This window comes from Lampetra fluviatilis, chromosome 21 (genome assembly GCF_964198595.1).
Source record: "Lampetra fluviatilis chromosome 21, kcLamFluv1.1, whole genome shotgun sequence".
Lineage (NCBI taxonomy): Eukaryota > Metazoa > Chordata > Hyperoartia > Petromyzontiformes > Petromyzontidae > Lampetra > Lampetra fluviatilis.
Window position 1 is genome coordinate 11,679,239 of NC_136295.1, and position 17,452 is coordinate 11,696,690.

Sequence of the window (17,452 nt, forward strand, 5' to 3'; positions counted from 1 at the left end):
GTATTGACACTCCGTCTCGTCAATGCATGACGGAGTCAGCTACCCCACTTGTAGAATTCGGTCAACGGCTCTGACCTCCATTCCTCACTGCATTTCCCACGGCAGTTAGTGGCGTGGGCCATCACCCTCTCAGTATTCAGTCGGTAACGTTATATATGACTTCCAACTGCTTTGACAACGGTCCCATCTATTACTGCAGTGTGGAGTAAGCTACCACTCCAGGAGTCGGCCAGTCGTCACGTGGAAGAAACCTCCAACTTTGCGCATTGAGATCTACAGATGAGATGCGCCTTGCAAATGTAAATAATTACATTAACTATTTTGACACCGTCTTGTTTAGTACAAAACAAAGTCATTTAAATAAGCAGTATTTATAAATAACGGAAATACATTCCCACTTCATACCGTGGCTGGATATTCTTTTGTTTAAAGAGGACGTGTATAAATTAGCATACACGTACTTATTGCGACAGCTGGTTTAAATACGCATAGCAACGTGCCCCGGCCGGGCTACCACGTGGCGAGCGGCGAATGTTTGCCGGCCTTCGTTTTTGACGACACCGACTGGGCAAGGAACGATTCCTCAATCGTACGCGGTTCCTACACTCGCGATAACACATGCATCAACTCACGCGTGTGAGAAGCAAATGTTTACGGGTTATGCAAATTGCATGTAAATGATAGGCAAATGTAACACTTTGGCAAACGGACAACACACACGAGACTGAATAAATAATAGATTCTTGAAGTGAACGGTGGTAATGAATCTTGACAATTTGATTTGTTACAAGCCTAATGTTACTGCTTCATCACCTGCAGCTCCACCACACTTGCAGTGAGAATTTGTGACGATGCCTTTTTCACATTCGCAAACACAAACCAGTTTTGGTGCAACCAAATTTGACGGAACCGTACCGTTCATGTAAAACCAGTTTTAAACTATTTCAATCTAAATTTTTTTTGTCTTATTAACAAAAAACGTGCTCGGTAAAAATGGTTGCGTCAATACAATTTATATTCTCTCGTCAATAAGGGCTTGTTTGAAAACATCCTATAGCGAAAGCGAGCGTGTATCATCAGTGCGTTCTACTAATTATATCACAGCGCGGTGCAGTGTGCGCATCTAGCCCAGCGGTGCGCTCTACTGTGGAAGCATGCCGTCTGTCTTCCCTGGAGGCTTTTGACAGAAGCGTTTCCTGCTACCGGCAGCGATTCTATGGAGAACTTGGGGGGGGGGGGGGAGTTCCGTATCCCTCTTAAACCCACTTATTGAGTTTCACAATGAGGGTGTAGGCGGTCTGCCCTTATTGGGTTGTTACCCCCCCCCCCCTTATTACTGCTTCCTCCGCACCACCCCCCTCTCCTCTTTGGATCACCAGTCTCCCCCACCGCAGCGCCCTTCTCCCCACCGCAGCGCCCCTCTCCCGACAAGACTCCTGACTACAGGCGCACACACACACAGATCAGTGGGGCCCATCCGTAGAGGCAGAGCCCCGACGCGACTCGGCCTCCCTGCAGGTCAAACCTCGGCTTCGACTTGGGAGCGCCGCCAACAACAAACGGGCGTTCCTGGAAAACGACGTCACGTGGGAAACTCCTGTCGGTGGTTGGGGGTCGGGGGCCGGTGGCCGGCAACGCTCTCATGCATTCATCAGCTCCTGGTCCTCGCTGGTGCGGCCGATGGCGTCCGGATTCTGCAGCGGGTCGAGGTCGGCGAAAAGGTTGAACCACGCCGACATGTCCTTTCCGGGCTTGCCAGCACCGTCCACAACCGCTGCCGGATGGAGAGGGGGGGGACAGCAAAAGTCACCGCACGGGCGACTCGTGCCGATGAGCCGGCGCTCGAGAGGCAGGCCGATGCAGTGGAGTCGGCTGTACCACGAGTCACTAGAACGTCACCAGCACCACGAGTCAGGCAAATATTAACATTATTTAAAATATATTCGACACATTTGGGGGGTTCCTCTGACAGCTAAAATCTGACGGCTGATGACTGACTGCTGATGAGTGACCTGGAGTGAATCGGCGTGTGTTGGATCACCAACCGACATGTGCTTACGTTTGGCTGTGGCATGACCCTGTCCTGTGTGGGCATCGGCCTGGGATGTGGCTGCAAACTGCTTTCTGTTACTTGGAAGGGACCAACCTGGGATACAACGAACACGAGAAACATAATTTTCAGAACAGGAAAGCGGTGGTGCGGTTTTCTAGCATGCTGCACTTTGAACCCGTTGAACGCGAGTTTGAGTCCCGACCACCGCTAACATTGGTGGCAAGTGATCATCTGAACTGGTCCTGGCTATCGCACCACGCCGCCCCCCTCCCCATTTCACTAACCCACATTGACCAGCACGGTGAAATGTGGTCAAAGAGCTGACATGACTGATTTGGCATGGGGAGGCTTTCATCCAGCAGTGAATTAACAAAGGTCTGAAAATTATCAATGACTTTTTAAAGCAATATGGTGTGGGGATGCAACAACGATGCACCGGCCCAAGTAGCTACCCTGGGAGATTTGCCTACGGGTGTTGGTAATAAATGTCCAGGTTGCCTCCACGTGCACTGCTCCCATCGTGGCTAGACGCCTGACAAGAGCCTCAGTTGAGGGACAGATCTGTTATGCGTGCCTAAACACAGCACATGAGGCATACGAGTCAATTTTATGTGCACTCGTATGTAAAACGGCTCGAGCAAGACGGCAAGGGAGGGAAGGTAAAGGTGCAACCCCGCAATTACTTATGCCACCGCAGGCCCAAGGGCACTCTCACTCGAGGAAGCGATGGAGGACACTTCCGAGAGGGAGTTTTCACCTCTTCCATGCCGACGTTTCGGAAGGGGTGGGAGCATCCACACTCTACACCACCACATGCTGCCTACCGATTGACTGTGGTGATCCCATTGGTAACGTTCTGACCCACCCCCACTGGACATCTTTGAAAAAGAGCTTCATTGCTCATCTGATTCCTCCAGTACAAATAAATATCCTAATTATGATTCTGACTGCTGGGTTGACAGAGGCGGCAGGGTGGAGGGGGGATTAGATAAAACTCGCACCATTGTTTCAGCTGCTGCTGCCCCTGAAGCATCGAACTAACCGGCGACCTCTGGATTACAAGTTCAGTGCGATACCATCACGTCCACGCAGGGCCGCCTTATTGTGGGGGGGTGCAGGTCCCCGGACAAATCCCACCGTGTGGGGCACCCCCACCCAAACCCCTGACGCCTTCAAACTAAACCAGAAGCATTACGTCTGACACTGTGACATCGAAGCGCAGGGGGCCCACTCCATAAGCGTGGGGCAGAGGTCGCAACCGGGTACCCGATACCCGTACCCTACCCGATACCCGGTTACCCGTACCCGGCCGGGTACGGGTAGCCGTTTGCGACGCTGGTGTGGCCGGGTGCGGGTACGGGTAGGCCGTGAGTCACTGGTGAGTAGCCGTTTGTCACTCATTTCGGGTAGGGTACGGGTACGGGTAGGGAACGGATACCCGTACCCGGCCGGGTACGGGTACGGGTACCCATATGCGACCCTGGTGCGGCCGGGTACGGGTACGGGTAAGGAATCAAAACCCGTTTGCGACCTCTGGCATGGGGGACCCCGGGCAGCCGTCCCGATTCGCCGTACACCCTAGGGACGGCTCTGCGTCCGCGGCAGCATCCCATCCCCCGAGCGTACCACGTCCCTTTCACGAATAGGCCGGTGGGTTCAAGTGTGGAGGCTTACCCGGCCGGGCGGAGCCCTCGTTCCGCGAGCTCATGTCCAGCAGCTGCGACGGGAGGAACCCGCCCACCGTGGGTCCCGGGGCGGGAGGCCCGTCAGGGTTCGAACCTGGGCCTCCGGGCGCCGTCGCAGACAGAGCCGTGGCTCCCGGCCGCTGCTGCTGCTTGGACTGCTGCGGGCAGGTCTCCCCTACTGCACCGTCATCGCCGAACACGTCGTACCACTGCCGGCTGAAGCCCCCTCTCTCCCCCTCCTCGCCCGACGCCCCCGCGTTGAGGATGTCGTTGAGCAGCGACATCACATCCCGTTCGCCGTCTGCCGAGTGACACAGCACGTCGCGGGCCCCTATAGTGACGAACCTCCGATTAGCACGGTCGGCTACATACGGTGCACGAAAGAAGTTCGATACTGTATACTGAAACAAATACAATCAAAGCACTTTCCCGAAAAGTTAGTAAATTCATCGGCTTAAATACTTTCGTTCGCAAGTATTTAAGCCGATGAATTTACATTTGCATATAAGTCCTTTTTGCTCTGGCTTTGGCCTCCAAGCTCTGGGAAATAACCAGACGGTTTACAGTTGGCTAAGTGAGCAATAGCAGCACAACTTTATGTTAAAGTTTGGTTCGTATCAGATCATCTTACGAGAGTTCTATTGCCACCCCCAGTTACGGACTGGCAGACAGAGGGACAGGGCTCGTGTTGGTGGTGCTGCTCTCTCCTCCTGTATTTCCCTGCCATTAACTGCGTCTGAATGAAACACCACCGACAGATCTGTTCTTCACCTGAGGACGGCTGCTTGCGTTGTGGCCGAAACGTCGTGAGAATTATTTTATTATGTTTTATTTTTATTATTTAATTTTTTCCCTTCTACGTGACTTTACCGAAAGGACCAAGAAGACTTCTGCCCTAATATAGTTGTTTGTTGTTGTTGAATGATAATCAAGTGCATTGGTAGCTTGCAGCCCAAGTCTACAACACCTGGAACTGTGAGTCACCGACACGAGCGCTAAGCGGGCTTGGCGCTGCTTAGCTTCCGAGATGCAACGAACGAGCGCCGTGCTCCAGACTCACCGGCGGGAGTGCCAGCCAGAGCGTGGCCCAGGTCGGTGAGATCCAGCGCACCGCCCGAGCCGGTGCCATCGGCCCCTTTGAGAAACGACACGCGGCCCTCAGCACTGGCGCCCATCCTCGACACTCAAGCGCCAGACAGAACCATCAGCTGTCACGGTTAGCTCAGCACATTTAGCACAGCTGTAAACTGCCACACTTTTGGTGTTTAGTTTACTTTCCTTCCCCCCCCCGCACCTCCGATTAGCACGGTTGGCTACATAGGGTGAGAAATAAGTTCAACATGCTTACGTCCACATTGTGATCACCCATCACACTCCAGGTCAAAACACTTATCTGTCGGCTTCTTCTCTCACAACATGGCTACGTCGTCGTTTTTTTCTGCCTTAATTTTCCCAATCCCGTCCCCTACTGGACACCTGTGAAAAAGAGCCTCGCAGCTCATCGGATTTCCCCGGGATAAATAAATATTCTGATTCAATCCAATTTTCAGAACAATTTAATTATTCAAACGCCGCTGTGAATGACTTTGGTGACAGCGTCCCCTTCTCTGACTCGCGCGAGTCAGCTCAAGAAGGGAACACAGCCAAGAGGACATCGGTCACAAAGACGGAGCTAGTAAGCAGGAGCAAGATGGATTGGTGCATCAGAACTGCGAGATATGTATGCTGCACTTCTTTCGCACCATACGTAGGCAACCATGCTAATCATAGGTGCGAGGCAGTTTGGAAGATGTGCATTTTAATGTGCGATAGTGAGTGGTGGTGACGGTTTGGAGAGGCCATACCTGGTAAAATAAAAATAGATGTTTAGCCTTCAGCAGCGGATATATCGGAGCAGTTTTTATTCTAACAACTTATTTTTGCGAGATGTATAAGGTTTTGTATCAGTGTGTTTGTATGTTTTTCCAGCACACCGCTCACACATTCTGTTTGTAGGTAGGACAATGACGCCCGGCGCTTCCCTTACCGTCGGCAGCTGCCTTGCTCATTGAACCGTCTTCTCCCAAACAGATCAACCTGAAACGGCACAAACGTTGGCCTCACCAAACAGTGCAGGATGCAACGTGATTCGAATGTAGTCCCAACCTGGGCCTAACCACCTGAACAAGGTGATTCCGTGTGTAAGAATCTGCATTCACAGGACACCTCTTTGAAATCCTCAGAAACTCAGAGCGCCTTTACATCGCATCTAACCTCAATTATTTCAATGCCCAGCTGTGTGTGCGCGAAAGTTAAATGAGTGTGGAAGTTGGCACAGCTGTGCGCCCAAGGGTAAAATATAACCATAACAGAATTATGGGGCAAGGTGCTGTTAGCGAGCACTGGCACGGCACACGAAGGGGTGGGTGGCCAGCAGCACACCCAGTGGCCAAGTTTACACACCCAACCAGGTGCTCATTTGAGGCTGAGTCGACCTACAAGGAGGCCCAGCGCCCATTCAGATAATCGTCACTGGTGTTGGCCATGAGCAGGAATCGAACCTCGGGTCGCCGGGTTCGTAGCGTAACCGCTGAACCACTTCACTAAGTGGCACTCACTCATCGTCATCCCCGGTGGCGTCTCGTTGCTCCTCGCCGTCCACTTTCTCCCCCGCTCCCACCGTCTCCTTTGCAGAGTTCTTTCCATGGCCTGGCGCGCCGGGCTGACACGCACACGTGGTGCGGGTTAAAAAGCATTGACGGGGCAATAGCCGGACGCCTCAAGAGGTCAGTGCGCTGAGCTGGCACCGCTGTGATTCTGGGTTTCAATCTTGGCAGCTGCCTGAGGGTTAAACCTTGATCGCAAGTGCAGTCAGCTGATGTTCCCTGCCCCGTCTACAATTACTACACAAAATAATAATTTGGCTACAATTCAGCTCTGGGAATTACGAATATATCAACCCGTTGTGCGTGAAACATCACTCTGTGTGGTAGGGTTGGTGGGAAAGTGCTGCTTCATGCTGTACAGGACCTCAGAGGTAGCTCTGTATTATCCGCTTCTACGGGCTGTTATTTTACTCAAAAAGTTGCACTACTCTATGAGAAATCTGAGTGGATTCTTTGACTCATGACCTGATGCCAAGGGCACAATCGGGATAATCGCGTCTCCGATTAGCGCGGTTGGCTACGTACGCTGCGAAAGAAGTTCAACATATACTCTTAGGTTTTTTCGGTAAAGTCACGTAGGGAAAATAAAAAAATAAAAAAATATACAATTAAATGTATAGAAATAATAATAGAAATAAAATTATAAATCACGACGTTTCGGAGGCAACACAAATCTCCGTCATCATTTTTACCTACGTGACTTTACCGAAAAAACCTAAGAGTATGAATTATTGCAGTCACGAAAGCTTCAAATCTAGAATTAAAGTTCAACACATACATAACATCGGGGTAAAAACACGAGAACATTTTGAAGGGAAAAGTAAAAAAAAGGATAGTTGCCGGGATACCTGCCAAGTGGGGCCAGGCAGCGCTACTCGCCCGGCTGGCGGGGGCGCACGCACGTCGAAGGGGACACTGGCGGTGCAGCGGATACCTTGTCCGTAGCCTTGTACATCGGCTGGTAGTCTTTGTAGCTCTCGTAGATGGCGGCCATTGTTCTGGACGTCTTCTCCCAGAAGTGCAGCAAGGAGGTCTGTCGAGGCCGCAGGAAGACGAGCGTTGAGGGAGACGAAATCAGAATCAGAAAGGGTTTTATTCGCCATGAAAGTTTGCACAGACAAGGAATTTACTATGGCAGGAAGGTGCATACATTCAACACGTAGGAATCTTAAAACTTAAATAAGTGGTATACAGTCTAACTATATTAAAATTACAAAGTCTAACTAATACTAAGGGGCTAAAGTATGTAAAATTGTGAATAAGTGTCCAATATAAAATGTAAACTAGCCGTAATATACAATCTTAAAATACAAATAGGGTAACATGTTGTAAAGATTGCAGTGTAATTTTGTAGATAAAATGTTAAAGTTAGTGTAAAAGTAAACTGATCTCACAGCGCCGCCCGCACCACGGGTGGCTCGACGAAACACTCCCACAACACTCACCTGACCCCCCGTCAGACATTTACCACTCAGCTGACACTCGCCAATCAGTTGGCAACAACTAATCCGACCTTCCTCACCACTCACCAGGTTAAACAATGGAGTGGGAAACCCGCTGAGATTCAACGGGTTCCCATCCCTAGCCAACAGTACACGTCTATCCAATGTACGATTTTGAAACAGGGCTCATGTCACGCACCAAGGCATTGTAAATGATCGGGTTGATAAGCAAGTGCCATGACAGATAAACCGAACTATAGGGATAAAGAGAAAAACGTTCTCGTAGCGTCAACCTTGTTTGCATTAACTACATATCACACGCTTTGAATGAACTCCTCGTTCCAGATACAAACAAGTATACTAGATTTGAAGCTTTCGTGACTGCAAGGATTCATACTCTTAGGTTTTTTCGGTAAAGTCACGTAGGTAAAAAAAAAGTACAGATAATTTCGTTTTATTATGATTTAAAATTGTATTTCTATTATTAGTTCTATAATTGCAACTTTTATTATTTATTAATTTGCCTACGTGACTTTACCGAAAAAACCTAAGAGTATAAACAAGTATACATACATACATATTAGCAACCTATAAATTATATATGCACATGGACTGTGAATGTGTTTATTATTATCGCCTGCTTACGGGATTGCTCTTAAAAGCGTAAATGCCGACTCGGTGCTTTGGCATGGTAACAGTGCCGAGCCACACAGCCACCTCACCACTCTGCGGTCAAACGCCATTATCCCCGTGACATGAGGGCTGATACATTATGAATGCCCCAACCCTAAGTGCCTCCGACCTAATCACCCGGCACGAGCCCGATCTCATCGAAGCCGGAGCGATGCTTGAATGAGCACCCACCACGCACATGACAGGTGTTATAGGCTCTGGACTGTTGTTGGCTTGGCGGATGCCAGAGGGTTTGCATTCAACTACTTTGCTGTACTGCACCTGTACGCTCCGGTCTCTTATCCTCCCCACCTTCACCAACCTGCAGCGACCGGCGTAGTGACGTGGTGTCAGATCACCCCTCTAACACGAAGGATTGCACCGCTCTGCGAGAGATCCAACTTCGTCCGCGTCTCACGACGCGGCACCGATAGCGCAATCGGGGTAAAATTGCGTCAAAAGACGAGAGATTATTTGTGTGCCGCCCCACCCACCTGGTACGTGGCCAGCGTGTGGGACAGCAGGTTGCAGCGGCTGGCGCCCAGCAGGTCAACCTTCTGGCACACGTCATTCTTCAGCTTGTCGAAGCGGCCCTTCGACACCCGCACCTGTGTCTGCACCTGCCTCGCGACACACAAAGACAAACATCTCCCGTATGGCCTGTAACAGGCTGTTGGGTTAAGCGCTGTTAGCGAGCACCTACGAAGGCCGGCACGGCACACGAGGGGGTGGGTGGCCAACACCACGCCTGGCCGCCTTTGTCTCCCCAGTGGCGATGTTTACACACCGCACCAGGTACTCATTTGAGGCCGAGTCGACCTAGGGGAGGCCCAGGACCGGTTAAGATAATCGTCACTGGTGTTGGCCGTGAGCAGAAATCGAACTCGGGTCGCCGGGTTTGTAGCGCAGCGCGCTAACCGCAATACTATCGCCCCCACTGACACACACAATCACAATTGTCATCGTTCCACGGCATCATCAATCGCCACCACTCATCACCCTTTCATCTCATTGTGGAGTGACATTATTTATTAACCATTCCATTGCCAAATCATCACCATGTATCTTCCCCAAATCTGGCGGTGAATGGTCTTGGGCTTCCATCCGTTTCTGTCGCTTGTTTCTTCGAACAAATTATTGATCTCGATGCCCAACACTCGTCTCATCTCGTCACAAAAATTGTTTCCTTCTTTATCACAATATGGTGGCGAGATGTTATCTGCCTCGCCTGGTATGGAGGAGGTTGTGGGTTCGATCCCAAGCCTGACGCCTTTATATGTGGAGTTTGCATGTTCTCCCTGTGGTGGCGTGGATTTCTCTACGGGTCCTCCGTTTTTCCCTCCACATTTAGAAACATCCATTTAGAGTGTTTGGTTGCTATAGACTTCCACACAATTGGCCACTTCGTTATGATTTGCGGCCTGGTCGCTTCTGAAAAAGAGCTACATAGCACAGCGGGTCTTACCTGGTAAAAAAAAAAAATAACAAATCGTTTGTGAAAAATTTCCCTCCAGCACAACCATCACATCTTGCACCACCACAACTGCGTCCCTCACCTTGCGGAACTTCTCCAGCTGCTTGTAGGTGTCTGGGTCGAGCTCCTGCGACACGTCCTTCATCCAGAGCAGCGCCCCGCGGTACTCGGTGCGCTGCTGCTCCATGCGGTTGATGGTGATGAGCGTGTCGGAGATGGCGCGGTAGCGGAACGTCTCCACCTCCTGGTGCAGTCGCATCAGGGGGTGGTGCAACCCCAGCCTGGGTTCACAACGGGGGGGGGGGAGGGAAACAAAAACAACGGCCAGTGGAGGAAACCGCCGACGGAACGTGATGGACGCGGAGAGGCCCACAGCTTGCTGACCTGCCCAGACTGGACATATGTGAAAACACATTCCTGCGGAGGGAGCTGGTAGGAACGTTGGGTTGCTCGGTCAATGGCCAGGGTCAACGGCGGCGTGGTGTATTCCGCAAATATGGCCGACTGTGAGGGCGGGCACAAGCCGGCGTGAGTAGGTTAAACGTTGAATTTTATAAGGGCACCAAAGGGTGACCAGCCCCTCCCCACCCAGCCCCACGCCACCCACCCCCCACCCAGCCCCACCCTCCCCACCCAGCCCCTCCCCACCCTCCCCACCCAGCCTCTCCCCACAATAGGAGTGCAAAGTAAAGAAAATCATCTCCTTAGTTCTTTCGGTAAAGTCACGTAGAAGGGAAATAATAAAATAATAAAAATTCAACATAATAAAATACAATTCTCACGACGTTTCGGCCACAACGCAAGCAGCCGTCCTCGGGTGAAGAACAGGTCTGTCAGAAAGACAGCGTCTCATTCAATATGAATCCCTGCAGTCACGAAAGCTTTCAATCGAAATCTCAACACGTTTCAAAATTTGGGAGGGAAAAACCAGACGACTCGGAGCATGGGACTTTCAAAGTATTATTATGGCGGGCAACCAGCCGTTAGCACAATGGCTTCCTGTCACCACAAAGGGACCCCCCTTGCCATGAGACGAGGTGCCCCCACTCTGCGGGGGAGCGTTGGGGGAGCGTCGGGGGAGCGTCGGGGGAGCGTCGGGGGAGCGTCGGGGGAGCGTCGGGGGAGCGTCGGGGGAGCGTGCGAGGCACTCGCGGTGCCCACCTCTGCTGGGAGGAGAAGCACAGAGCCTTCCCCGTGGCCAGCATCATTTTTCCAGCCCTCGTCTGCTCCTGCGATCCCTGGTGCTTCAGAAAGTGTCCCATGTCGTTCTCCTCTTCCGACAGCACTGGAAGAAAACAATTACAAACGCGTCGTCATCAATCCACTGCTGGATGAAGGCCACCCCCCCAAGCCGTTGCCATCTCTCATGGCCCTGCGATGTGCTAATGATGTTCTTTCTTTACCCAGGAAGGCCTCACTGGCTGTCCCCCTTCCCCTTGGTATGTATGTTGAACTTCTTTCACACCGTACATAGCCAAATTTTTACCCTAATATATATGCTTAACATTTTGTAAAGCACTTTGGAATACAATTTAAATTATATACTATATTTATACAATTTTTGTTGTTGTTGTTCATACTTTTTCAGATGGGTCCTACTACAATGTACATCGGCCAATTTTATTAAAGGAGTGTTTGTCACATGGCACCATCCAGGAAGACCCAGAGAAAACGAAAACCCACCATGCATACTCGGGGATAATACCCACAGCTCCGAACACATAGATTCAAAAATCCATAGCTGGACAGTCAGCTCCATACCCCCTCACACCCCAAACCAACACCACCTGATATCCCCCAGCAGTCTCGCATCCCAAGTACTAACCAGGTCCAATGCTGCTTAGCTTATGAGACCTGTCCACAACGTAATCTTGCATGATGTCACGGATGGTACAGAGTGGCACAGGGTCAACAATGGGACAATCGATCAATCAATCTTCATTTGTTTATAAAGTGTACCCGACATCAAAAAAGGCGTTTCATATAGCACTTTACATAAAATACAATTTACATGAATGGCCAAAAACACTGAATATATAAAATATACAAAACAGTGTCAACAACCTAACAACACCAAAACCAGTGGCGTGACCAACAGGGACAGTGAGATATACAACTCGGAGTACCTCCAAGCCGTCTCTGATACAGCTCTATGACTTTGAGAAGCTCCACACACGACCTCTGGACATCCTGGAAGACCTGCAAGAAGAGACGAGCCGATGACCACATTCTAGCGGAGTTGGGGAAAAAAACATCACGGCCAGTCTGGGTGATGCAGTAGTAACAACAACTGCCATTCACCACGAAATGGCGGTGACATCACCACTTTAAGGCCACGTGAAGTGTTGAACGCCTTTTGGCAGGAGGTCACGGGACAACCCCAGGTGCCATGGGATGACTGAGATGACACTCCGATGCACCATCTGTGCCCCCTACTATGCCAACTTGGCAATGTAATAATCCACTCAGCACCTGCACATGATCCAATTTTATCGCTCAATCTCCTTGGTAGATGTTCTGTCGGATGCGTACCGTTTTATTTTTAAATCGAGAAAAAGATTTGTGTCCGTTTAATTTCATCACCCTCCACTCTGCCAGGTACCACGTGTCTTGATGTCACTTTGATCAATTTTTATGAAGCCACCTCGATAATCCACTGTTCGCCGCATGCAAAACAAATTGACGTTGCCATTACGCTGCCAGTATTTTAATGATCGTTACGGCTGGACTAATGCCGAAATTCACGTCCATTGGGATGTTTGCCAAGGAATGGTCCGGTTCTGGTATCCATTCAGATTTCTCACGGAGGAGCGCGACCATTCATGTTGGAGAACAGGCCACAGAAGAGGAAGTCACGGAGGGATTCCTCAGAGCCCTTTAAGTCCACACAATAGAGGGCGGCGCTTTCCCACCCATCGTCACGTGACAAAGCGATCACATTAATTCCCAGAATCAAATGTCACGCGACGGATTATTTTGCGTGGTTATTGGTGACTGGGCTGAAGACCATCGACTGACTTCACTTGACAAGGCGGTTTAATCACAGGTGGCTGCCTGGATTCCGACCTCGTGTCTCAGCGGTGCGAGCTCAGCACTCTTCACCTCTGAGCCACACGGCCACCTCAATGCCATCAACACTGCACGCAGCGGTGAGGAGGGCGGCACAAATCAGCAGGTCAGGCCCTCCCATGAGGGATACATTTAAAAGACTGAAAGGAGATAGGAAGGAGAGGGAGGAGGTGGCCGTAACTAGGGCAAAATTTCAGCCACGTCTGTTCAAGTTGCCGACCTTGAAAATGTTTCCTCGTCCGGCACATGACACGCAGTATATTTCTCGCAATGGCGGCGGCTATTCTTAGTCGCATATAACTTCCAGTTTCCCTGTAACCTGGCAAAGTGAGGAATTAATACTTGGGCGTACCTCGAGTTTCCTGTCAAGGTCGGAGTCGGATGCCACCACGAACTCATCCTCCTTTTTGCCTGTGACCCGGATGAGCGTCTGCTTGGTCTTCCAGTATTTCTGTTGCACCTTGTTCATCACTGACCTCTCCTCCCAGCGAGGGTCGTACGTCTCCGGAGAATAGCCGCTGTTCCCCAACACGGCAGGGCACCACCACGCACGCACGCCACCACACACACACACACACCTTGCGTCACAACTTCGTATTGTCGAACAACTTTGCATTGCCGAATGCAAAACACATTCCAGAGCCTTACAGCACAACCGCCAAAAGCTACGGAGTTCTTAGGATAAACCATCCATTTTCAAGGATCATTTAAAAACTTTCCAACACGATTTTGTCCTTGTATGTTTTTCATTATCTGTACATAGCCAATGTGTACCGTATGAGCAAAATGTGTTGGCAGATTTGCAAATTGTATTTTTTTCTCTAGTTTGTGTCTCCAAAGGTTGGGGCAAACCCTTTGATCAAAGTGGCCAAATTTCCATGGGGTCCACAGTCCATGTCAACAGTCAGCCACGGGAGATGTTGGCGCACTCGGGGTGCGTCAACAATCGGCAGCAACAGTAGGCATGTGCCATAAAATGATCAAATGCAGAAGTGCTCGTCCACACACAAACGTACAGCCCACACTGAATCTAACACGTAGGCCTTTCGCGACAAATATTGCTCACGACGACGTTTTTTGGGGTAGATTGCGTAAATGTAAACATGCCGTAAACTCCAACTCCCACAATTCTGGCAAATTGTCTGATGAAAGTGGTTGTACTGACAAGCGAAATGAAGTCCTCAAATTGTAAATGTTGTGGGTTTGCTCTCCAACACACTGGCGTTCTGAAGTAGAAAACGAATTGGCACGTTTTGTTCACGTGACAAATCTTACTAACTTGCTGTGTCGGGTGGAGATGGGCTTACGACGCATTCACATGTAGGCGATCTAACCATGAAAAGCGATATTATGAAGCCCACACTAATGTGCTGTGCCTCAGCCTATCTGGTTTGCTCCTGCTTGCTTGCGATATAAAACGATTCACAATGTTACATTGTTCCGTTCCGAGAGTTAATAAGGGCTTTGACCAATCCTCCTTCGAATCTATCGCATTATAATCCTCCAGGAATATCTTTGTATCCCAATTGTGCCTTGAAGCCATTTTCTCTTCGCCAATTTTGATTATAACGTATCCTACATTGAAGGCAACTGCTTTAAAAAAAAATGAATTCCACATTGTTTTTCTACTTATGATTTAACATTTTATTGGATACTTCGTTATTTATAAAAAAAAAAATTATAAGGATAATAATACTGTAAACGTTGTCGTTCTTATCGGTCGCTTAAATGCCCCAGCAACTTAAATCACAACCCGTCTCAACCATTCCCCCCGCTGCAGTCGAACCAAGGGGACCCCGAGCGGCAGCTGTCCCTCTGCAACACAACATCTATGCTGCACTGGCTGCGATTTCAGGTCTCTGCTGTTTGTTGTTGTGATCTTGATGCTCTCGTTAACCTGCAAGGATCGTGAAACCAAAGGGAGGACACCCGTATGAGGGTGTCCTCCGTGAGTTACGTTGTCTTACTGGTAGGAACCTCCTGGTTACACCAGCCCACAGGGGATTATTGTGTCCGTCGTGCAGGGAGGGGCTGGGTGGGGAGGAGCTGGGTGGGGAGGGGCTGGGTTGGGAGGGTGGGGCTGGGTGGGGAGGGGCTGGTCACCCCGTGGTGCCCTTATAAAACTCAACGTTTAACCTACTCACGCCGGCTTGTGCCCGCCCTCACAGTCGGGCATATTTGCGGAATACACCACGCCGCCGTTGACCCTGGCCATTGACCAAGCAACCCAACGTTCCTACCAGCTCCCTCCGCATGAATGTGTTTAATGGATCGTTTTCCATTCTCCTGGTGAAATCCGAGTGTTGCTACGAAGCACGCGATAAATCCGACACAATTAACAGGTTCAAACAGAAGCCGGCACTCACTAGTAAGACATCGTTTTCACGAATACGGCAGAGGATCCACCTGGAATTCACAGTTGAACAGGAACACAGCGATAATTCAGAATCAGAATCTTGATTCGGACCGGAGGAAACCGAGAAAGCTATTAAGCTCTTTGTCGCAAATGTCCAGTTATGGGCGGTTCAGCAAAGTTACAACAGCAAACAATACGAAATAAAACTACGATAACAGTACAAGATAGAGGGGGAAAAAATAAGCACGCCACTGACTTTCAATAAAAACGTAAATTTTGAATTATATAATTTAAAGCGTTTATTGGTCAATGTCAGCTCCTTCGCACGAATTGCTTTCACGGCCTACAGCTGTGTACACACTGTGGTTTTGTACCTCTGGGTCTCGGCCTCAATATGTCATCTATGTCTCTGCATGCATCTCCGTCCCATTAACTCAAGGAGCCCTACACAATGTACATAATCGCACACACAATGGACACAACATAGCATAACGTGCACACGACGGTACACAACGCACAATTGTTGTTTTATATGGCATGCACAAATACATCCACAATATACCACAACTACATACACAATATGCAATGACACAGCATAGCTCACCTAATGATCTACATACGATATACACAACGCGCAAAACGACACAATCGTATACACAATCGATATGACCCAAGCCGAAATCTGAAAAAAAACATCACGATAGAAATATGCACACCACAATAAACTACAGTAACACTATACACAGTTATATACAGAATACACAATCAACTAAATATATACAATATAACACAACACTGTATTCGATATGCAATTGCTATATAACCGTTACAGACACAATACGCTTTAAAACGCGATAAACAATTACTACGAAGTATACACAATCAACAATACATAATATCCACAATACAATAGGACAGTACACACTGTTACTGTACAAAGACAAAGACCCCCCGTGTAGCCTCAACAGACTGTAGGGGCAAGCGCTGTTAGCGAGCACCTATGAAGGCCGGCACGGCGCACGAGAGGGTGGGTGGCCAGTACCACTCCCGGCCGCCTTTGTCTCCCCCAGTGGCGATGTTTACACACCGCACCAGGTAAGCATTTGAGGCTGAGTCGACCTAGGGGAGGCTCAGGACCGGTTCAGATAATCGTCACTGATGTTGGCCATGAGCCTGAATCGAACTCGGGTGGTCGGGTTCGTATCGCAGCGTAGCGCTAACCACTGCACCACCGCTCCGCGTACTGTACCGCATCCACAACACGTCCAATGGGATAGACACCCAACACAATTTACGCAGCCCAATGAAAGCACATTGTGCAATACGTACACACAAATAGACACAATGCAATAGAACTGCATTTCTGCATAGACTCACAATACACAGCACGCTTCAGTGCACCGTATTAGCACACACACACAAACACACAAAACGTGACAGTCCTAATACACCTAACAAACACAATTAGCCGAAGACGTGAGACACAAAAAAACCCACCACGACAGAAGCGGCAATGAATGTCGATGCCGACACGGGATTGTCTACGGATTGAGCACGAAGGGAGCGCCGTGTTACCGCACGGCGGCGCCTCCCCCCACCCGCTCACCCCTCCTCCCCCTAGCGCATCGCGGCGGCAGCTCCTGATGGTGGCAGCGGACTAAGAGCGGCGAGTCGGCGAGTGAAGGCGTGGATGGTGGTGGTCGTGGTGGTGGTCGTGGTGAGGGTGACGACGTTGAGTGGTTACCATGGAAACGGGCGCGCGCCGCTTCCGCCCGTCAACCCCACAGCCCCCACCTCGCATCCCCCCTCCAACCCCCCACCTCGCATCCCCCCCACAGCCCCCACCCCGCATCCCCCCACAGCCCCCACCCCGCATCCCCCCACAGCCCCCACCTCGCATCCCCCCACAGCCCCCACCTCGCATCCCCCCACCTCGCATCCCCCCTCCAACCCCCCACCTCGCATCCCCCCACAGCCCCCACCTCGCATCTCCCCACAGCCCCCACCCCGCATCCCCCCACAGCCCCCACCTCGCATCCCCCCACAGCCCCCACCT

The 17,452-nt window shown here is 50.3% G+C and overlaps 1 protein-coding gene across 5 annotated transcripts; it reads right to left on the reverse strand.

Annotated features, from left to right (window-relative positions):
• Positions 1–1,229: 1,229 nt before the first annotated feature.
• Positions 1,230–17,153, reverse strand: LOC144938242 (islet cell autoantigen 1-like). Of its 5 annotated transcripts, none has more exons than XM_078866080.1 (15): positions 16,894–17,153; positions 15,771–15,840; positions 15,407–15,446; positions 13,393–13,558; positions 12,098–12,170; positions 11,133–11,256; positions 10,054–10,252; positions 8,992–9,117; positions 7,318–7,416; positions 6,336–6,439; positions 5,765–5,814; positions 4,799–4,873; positions 3,728–4,069; positions 2,060–2,146; positions 1,230–1,774 (listed from the first exon to the last, which is right to left on the reverse strand). In XM_078866080.1, exons 3-15 carry the CDS (start codon positions 15,415–15,417, stop codon positions 1,641–1,643), a joined length of 1,590 nt encoding a protein of 529 aa, XP_078722206.1. In that variant the 5' UTR covers positions 15,418–15,446; positions 15,771–15,840; positions 16,894–17,153; the 3' UTR covers positions 1,230–1,640. The 5 variants fall into 5 exon arrangements, with proteins under 5 accessions (XP_078722206.1, XP_078722208.1, XP_078722207.1 ...); XM_078866082.1 differs by having other exon boundaries at positions 3,728–4,039; positions 16,894–17,152; XM_078866081.1 differs by lacking the exon at positions 15,771–15,840.
• Positions 17,154–17,452: the final 299 nt, after the last annotated feature.

Bases quoted from the DNA above. Each gene is read 5' to 3' on its own strand.
- LOC144938242 (XM_078866081.1), bottom strand. The intron at 10,253-11,132 runs GTGGGCACCGCG...TTGTGAACCCAG, and splicing joins TGCTTCTCCTCCCAGCAGAG to GCTGGGGTTGCACCACCCCC. The intron at 2,147-3,727 runs GTAAGCCTCCAC...GTTGTATCCCAG, and splicing joins CGAGGGCTCCGCCCGGCCGG to GTTGGTCCCTTCCAAGTAAC.